Source organism: Arachis duranensis, chromosome 5, assembly GCF_000817695.3.
Source record: "Arachis duranensis cultivar V14167 chromosome 5, aradu.V14167.gnm2.J7QH, whole genome shotgun sequence".
Taxonomy (NCBI): domain Eukaryota; kingdom Viridiplantae; phylum Streptophyta; class Magnoliopsida; order Fabales; family Fabaceae; genus Arachis; species Arachis duranensis.
The window spans coordinates 6,536,786-6,544,002 of record NC_029776.3 but is presented as its reverse complement, the minus strand read 5'-3'; the positions used below and the strand labels follow the sequence as shown (position 1 = coordinate 6,544,002).

At 31.1% G+C, this 7,217-nt stretch overlaps 1 protein-coding gene across 1 annotated transcript; it reads left to right on the top strand.

Annotated features, from left to right (window-relative positions):
- Positions 1–1,278: 1,278 nt before the first annotated feature.
- On the top strand, positions 1,279–3,849 carry LOC107487663 (probable N-acetyltransferase HLS1). Its single transcript, XM_016108356.3, has 3 exons — positions 1,279–1,842; positions 2,387–2,574; positions 2,662–3,849. The coding sequence occupies exons 1-3, from the start codon at positions 1,660–1,662 to the stop codon at positions 3,512–3,514; spliced, it is 1,224 nt and encodes a 407-aa protein (XP_015963842.1). The 5' UTR covers positions 1,279–1,659; the 3' UTR covers positions 3,515–3,849.
- The last annotated feature ends 3,368 nt before the right edge of the window (positions 3,850–7,217 follow it).

Genomic DNA, 7,217 nt, shown 5'->3' with positions numbered 1-7,217 from the left:
AATTTATATTTATATTTTTAATATTTATGTCTCTATATTTTTGTCTTAAAAAAAAGACATAAATCAAACAATGTCTTATGTGACAATAGAGTTACTTTACATATATTATGATTATTTTCTTAGATGTCAGAAGGCACTTGACCAAAATTGGGAAAAAAAATTTTGATTTGTGATTACTCTATTTGAAATTACCATAAGAATAATTGCAAATCTTAAAAAAAAAAAAAGAAGTCACAATAAAAATACCTAAGAGTTTCAACTACTAAACATATCAAGCAAAATACATGAATCACCACAAAAATTATATGACGCTCTATTATATTAAAGCATTTCTTGGTCATGGATGAGCATTCCTAAACGTTGCAAGAGTTTTAAATTCAATACGTTGCTTAAAAGTTAACATTTTTAATTATTTAAATAAATAGACCAAGATTATTAAATTGTCAGCATTTAAATGTAAAATTAACTCAAATGAGATCAATAATTTTAAAGTTAATTTTATTATATAATTAATATTTTATTTATTAAAAAATTAACCAATTAAGTGATAAAAAAATGGTAGTCCGAGTTTTTTCGCTTTTAGAAATTAGGAAATTTGGGTAAAAAAAAAAGTATGCCATATTAGTACAGAATTGAAATTGAATGGAAAGTGGAAGATGGAAGATGGATATGCATGTCAGCATGTGTATATGTTGTTTGTTGCACATGAGTATGAATAGGGATCCACATCCCACATGAAACATGCATGTGTATATATTTACTACCATTTGGTATTCCACATGATTACAATAGATGATCCATAAAGAGACCCATTATATTTTGGGCTATGGAAATTGTAGGGAAGTAAGAGAGTGTTAAAGGTAATCATTACAAATGGGATCATGATGGCAACGCCTCCTTCAGTATTTAAATAAAATAAAAAGTGCAATTAAGAGCATCACTTCTACACAACTGCGCAGCCATAGCCGCCATATCCTCTTTTATTTGCCTCTTCCCTCTTCCATTTTTTTTCTCATCTTTTTCCATCATTCATTCTGTTTGTTTTTATTTAATTTAAACCGTTTACAATTTTACCCTATAAATGAAATTAAATAAAGAGAAAATTAAATTATTATTTTATAAAATTATATAGTACAGAAAAAATAAAAAAAATTAGTTGAATCTAAAAAAATAAAAAAATTACAATTAATTTTTAAATTAAAAAAAAATGAAACGGCCAGTATATAAAAAGACATGTAAGATGACTTTTAGACTTGTCCCTCTTTATTATTTTTTCATTTTCATGTATATGAGTATATCTAATTATCTCTCTATATATATGGTGTGTAAGTGTGAATGTGAATTTCCAAATTGGTGCGAACCTATGATAGCGTACGAACAATGAAGGCTGGCTCTACCCCTGATTAGTGACCCAAACTTCGAAGCCTTTTGGTGGCTGAGTTTTCTCTCACAAATCACACTTCACACTGCACTCCCTAGCTAATAATCACTCTCGAAAACGCTGCTTTGGTGGAGATATTCATTCTTCATCATCTCCCTCCCTCCCTCCATCTCGTTCATAGTCTATATAAGACACTGCCATTTTTCACCACACCAATTCACTTCTCTCCTTTATTTTTCTGTTTCGTTGTTTCTCCTAGTGTAGAAGAAGAAGCTAGCATGGGTGAGGAGTTTCATCATGGTGTTGTTATGAGAGAGTATGATCCTAATAGAGACAGAGAAAGAGTAGAAGAAGTAGAGAGAATATGTGAGGTTGGTCCCAGTGGAAAGCTCTGTATCTTCACCGACCTCCTTGGTGACCCAATCTGCAGGGTCCGCCACTCACCTTCTTTCCTCATGCTGGTATCCTATTTTATTCGTTCATTCATTTTTTATTTCTTACTTAACAATGTTAAAAGTGTATCAAAAAGTATTAAAATGAAAACCTAATTCTATTTATGTGAAGTAAATTTTAATTTTATTTTTAATTTAAATTTATAATTTAAAATAATTAATTATATTAATAAAATAAATTATTAATTTTTTTATTATTTTATTTTATAATTTTTTTATTTATCTTATAATAGAGTTAAAATTTGTTTATACAGAGACAATATTAATATTTTAATATTTAATAATAATTGAATTGTAGTGTGAATATTAATAGGAAAATTAAAATTGTTAAAAGTTATACTTTTTATTATATTTCAAACTAAAAAAATAATTCTTTTCGTATGAGAATTTTATTTTCAAGCGTTTCAAATACACTCTAAATCAATGAATGCCTGCTGCTTTTTCCTATTCCATTAAGAACTAGTGTATTGCAAATAATTTATTATTTCAATCAAGTCCCTCTCAACCAAAACGGTATAATAATATCGATGTGTGTGTTCGACATCAACTATAGGTGGCGGAGATTGGAGATGAGATAGTGGGAATGATAAGGGGTTGCATCAAAACCATCACGTGCGGAAAGAAGCTCTCCAGAAACACCAAACACAGCAACACTAGTAACACTGGTAACAGTAACAGACATCTCCTTGTTTATGCTAAAGTCGCCTACATATTAGGCCTTCGCGTTTCTCCCTCTCACCGGTAACTAACTTGCAACTTCAAATATTAATAGATAAATAAATAAATAAATATTTAATAAGGTGAGTTGTTTTGTTTGGTGTCATGCAGGAGAATGGGAATAGGGTTGAAGCTGGTGCATCGAATGGAGGCATGGTTCAGAGATAATGGCGCGGAGTATTCCTACATGGCAACGGAAAACGACAATTTAGCATCCGTGAAACTCTTCACTGACAAATGCGGTTACACAAAGTTCCGTACTCCTTCCATCCTTGTCAACCCCGTTTTCGCCCACCGTCTCACACTCTCCCCAAAGGTCAAAATCATCCACCTCACCCCCTCCCAAGCGGAAACCATCTACCGCCGCCGATTCGCCACCACCGAGTTCTTTCCCCGTGACATCGACGCCGTCCTCAACAACAAACTCTCCATCGGGACCTTCCTCGCCGTTCCCGACAGCGCCACCTGGCAAGGCACGGATCACTTCCTATCCGACCCACCCAAGTCGTGGGCCATACTTAGCATATGGAACTCTAAGGAACTCTTCACGCTCCAAGTGCGTGGTGCGTCGCGCGTGAAACGCACGCTTGCAAAGACGACTCGCGTGGTTGACAAGGCTTTACCCTTTTTACGGTTACCGTCATTTCCGGACTTCTTCAGGCCGTTCGGGTTTCACTTTATGTATGGAATTGGAGGGGAAGGTCCCGAGGCGGTTAAGATGGTTAAGTCTTTGTGCGATTTTGCGCACAACGTGGCCAAAGAACGTGATTGCGGCGCGGTAGTTACCGAAGTGTCTGGTCAAGAACCGTTGCGGTTTGGGATACCGCACTGGAAGATGCTATCGTGCCCCGAAGATTTATGGTGCATTAAGAGGCTGGGTGAGGATTACAGCGACGGTTCAGTTGGTGACTGGACCAAATCTCCACCTGGAATTTCTATTTTTGTTGACCCAAGAGAAGTCTGAAATCATTATTACTCTGCAAGAGTAAAAAATGGAGAGTATAGAGCCCTGTGGAGTTGTAGAGTCAGCTTTGTCCTTTTGTGCTTTTTGTTGTCGTTTTCTTTTCTTTTGTAGTTTTCAACTCTATGTGGTCTAGTTAATGTGTATAGTTTTTGGAATATAATTATCTAGTTAGAGTAACGACTTTGGGGGTGGGGATGAGAAGGAAGGAATTAGAGGTTTCTTTGAACTTTTTTTCCTTTGGTTTTTGTAAAGTTGAGAAGAGAAATATCCTGGTTTCCCCGTCTTTAGTTGTTAAGAATTAGCTTTTTAGTAAATGGATGTGGCTTTTTAGATTCCTCTCCAATCTCCACCCAAAAGCAATCTATATGCATTTTGGAGTGTTATTTACCCATCAATATTTTCCAATTTTAGACTTTTGTTTTGACATGTTATTATTGATATTTTGCTTAATCTCATCTAATAAATAAATACCTACTATTTTAGTACTAAAGTTTTAACAGACTTTTTATTAAATAAAGAGGGTTATATCGATTATTAATTGGATAAATCTTAATAGCTATCTAGCTTTAGAAGAGACTATATATGTCACGATTAGAAGTGGATGGTGCGCGAAAGAGAGTATCCATTGGGTTTGGGCGTGGGTGTGTCGTGTCGCTAAACTTTAATATTTGTTAAAGAAACTTTAGAGACTTCAACATCATCACTATTATCTTTGTCCTTTGATTTCGATATTATGCCCACAGGCAAGGATCTTATCCCTGCCCAATTTACTTTGATTGTTCATTGATATTGGTTGGATCCTAGTATCTTTCATAATGGGGGCAGTGTCTTATTGTGTACATAATATCAGATTATTTTAAAATGTTTTTTTTAAATTATTTATTAAATTAGTTATTTATTTATGTATAAATGTCTTTTTCTCTTTTATTTTCATTTTTTTGTGTGTATTGTAGTGTGTTTATTTGATCAATTAGAAGATCTGAGTTGTGATTGCATTATAATTTTGCAATGTCATATGTCATAATATTCTTTGCAGTGTTCTAAGCGTCCATTTGGCCATTATAAGACTTTATGTATCACGGTATTTTTTTTCTTGATGAATATCAACTTATAATTTCAGATGCCTTTAATGGCAATAGAGTGTGATGTTAATGAGTTCTTATCTAATCTCTCACATTTTACTTGAAGCAAGTTTACCATTTACAAGTTGAAAATATTTTAGTATAGGATACTGTATAATATTTGATTAAGGGTTATAACCATTAGTTGTTTTGTATGTCTTATCTAACTTACTGCTTCTGTTCTCGCCACGTTTACCTTTTCAATCCCACGTTGCTGCAAGAGTTATCGCCACTTGACTGCTTCTGCTAGCTGTTAAGCACATTGTTTCATATATGTTCTGTTGTATCTTTTATATTTTCTCCTTTTCAATTATGTGCCCCTAGTTTACTTTGTCTACTAATATATATACACCTTAGCAATTATGTTCCAATTAAGAAGGTAGTTGATTTTTTATCTACAATTATTTGTAGGTAGGAATGGTGATGGTGATATTTTGCGATGAAAAGTTTTAAGAGCTGCTTGTATGTAAAAACCCTCTGCTGTAAGTACATGATTCTATTTATCTTGTATGTGATTTTGTTGTCATACTTAATTACTTAATATATTATAAAATGGGATTAATATTTGGGGGATTCGGATTATGAGAAAGGATATGTAGAGGAGAGACAAATCAAGAGAAAGTTCAGTTGCTGGTTTTATTCTTGATTTGTGATTCCTCTTTTTTTATTCTATTTTTGCATAGTACAAACACATAAGAGTATAATAGATAATGTTTATTGTTTGTTCTCTGTTAATTATGGGCTGGTTTTAGTTAAAACCATAAAAAGTATCTTTTATGTATAATTTTTAGATGTCATCTTATTGCTTGAATATTCTTAATCTTTTACTGTTATGTGATATAAAGTTCAAAGTTTATTTCTTCTAATTATTTAACCCCATTTAGTATGACAATTTGGACTTTGGAGGTATGATAGTCTAAAGACATAAGGGAGAAAAAATTAAACAATCAGAGTAAAAAATGAACTTGCAACAAGCAAAACAACACAAATAAGAAAGTACTAATTAAAGTGAATCAGATGTGTATATGACACATTTTTTCATTCAGAACAAGAAGTATAAATCTGTATTCTCTTCACTTTATAAAACTGTTGAATCCAAATTATTAAGTAGATACTTTAATGTTGTAGCTATTATTATGTCTCGGAATTATCTAGGATATTACATGCTCATGAATCAAATCAAAGTTTTTAATATTAACTAAAACAGTTCTCTAACATTATTTGTTTGCTAAGACTATTTACTCAACAATAGACTAATAGTAGTCTTGCTGGTGAATTGCTATAATCACTGCCTAACATGACTCAACTTATTGTATTGCATTTCTAGTTTCCTATAATATTCATTCACAACCCCCTCCCTTTTTTTTTTACATTTTGTGTAATTCTATTTTTAAAACTAACTCTTCAAAATACGAAGATAGGTTATAGGCTTATATAGCTGTGACTAAATGCGTATTAACCATGGCTAATTCTAAGGTTTCTACAGTTTTTAAAATCGTGGGTAATAGCCGCAAAACCGTACTAAGATGAATGTGATACTTTTAATGTCTACATTTTTTCTTTTCGTAACTAATATATGTTAGTCATAATTTTATCAAAGTTTAGTCACGATTTTAACTATGGCAAATTAAGGTTAATTTTTTTTGGATATTGGATAAGAATTAGTGTAATTTTTTAATATTGGAAGTTTTGGTATTTTATAAAATTCTGTGGCGTATAAGTTCGCAGAGTGCGAATTATCAGATCAAATTTTTTTAATTTATAAAGATCAAATTTTTTTAATTTTTAAAGACAATCAGATCAATTTTTTTTTAATTTATAAAGACAATACACAGATTCTGTGTATTCTGCTTATTATACTTGCACAGAACAGTTGTGGAACAGTGCTTCCACAACACTGTAAAATTCTATTTTTAAATTCTATTTTTTACTTTCACAGTATTGTAAAATTCTATTTTTTACTGTAAAATTCTATTTTTTATAACATTAACGTACAATTTTATTCATTCTTCCATATTAAAATAAAAAATTTGCAAATTAACGCCTGTATGGTGTGGTGAAAAAAAAATACCATTCTTGGTTTGACATTTCTATTAGTTTCCTTAACTTGTGTCTTGCATATCCTTTTCCAGTTTTTCTTTCATGCCAGCTCACGATCAAGAAATTTGCTATATATAAAACATACTTCTCTAGTTCTCTTTGTTGAAAAATTTGCTTGATATCTAAGAAAATTAAATAATCATATAAACGAAAAAATAAATTAATTTAATGTATTAAAATATCATATCTTCATATTTTTATATCATGTATGTGATGATGAAACTTTAAAATCATGCATGACTTCAGATAAAATTATTCAAAGTATTTATAATATCATTTTTAATAAACAAAAAATGTATTTTTTATAATATATTCTTACAGTTATATTATTGTTTTATTAAATTAAGTTACAATATTTTTTTTAAATAAATAAAGAAAGATAACATTATAAAAATCTTAAAAATTTTAACAAAGTTGTAATTTTTTTAATTATCCGTATATTCATCGAAAATTATTTTAGATATACACTAAAATTATACACA

Coding starts and splice junctions, on each gene's coding strand:
- LOC107487663 (XM_016108356.3), top strand. CDS start 1,660: ATGGGTGAGGAGTTTCATCATGGTGTTGTTATGAGAGAGTATGATCCT. Junction 1,843..2,386: donor CACCTTCTTTCCTCATGCTG/GTATCCTATTTT, acceptor CATCAACTATAG/GTGGCGGAGATTGGAGATGA. Junction 2,575..2,661: donor CGCGTTTCTCCCTCTCACCG/GTAACTAACTTG, acceptor GGTGTCATGCAG/GAGAATGGGAATAGGGTTGA.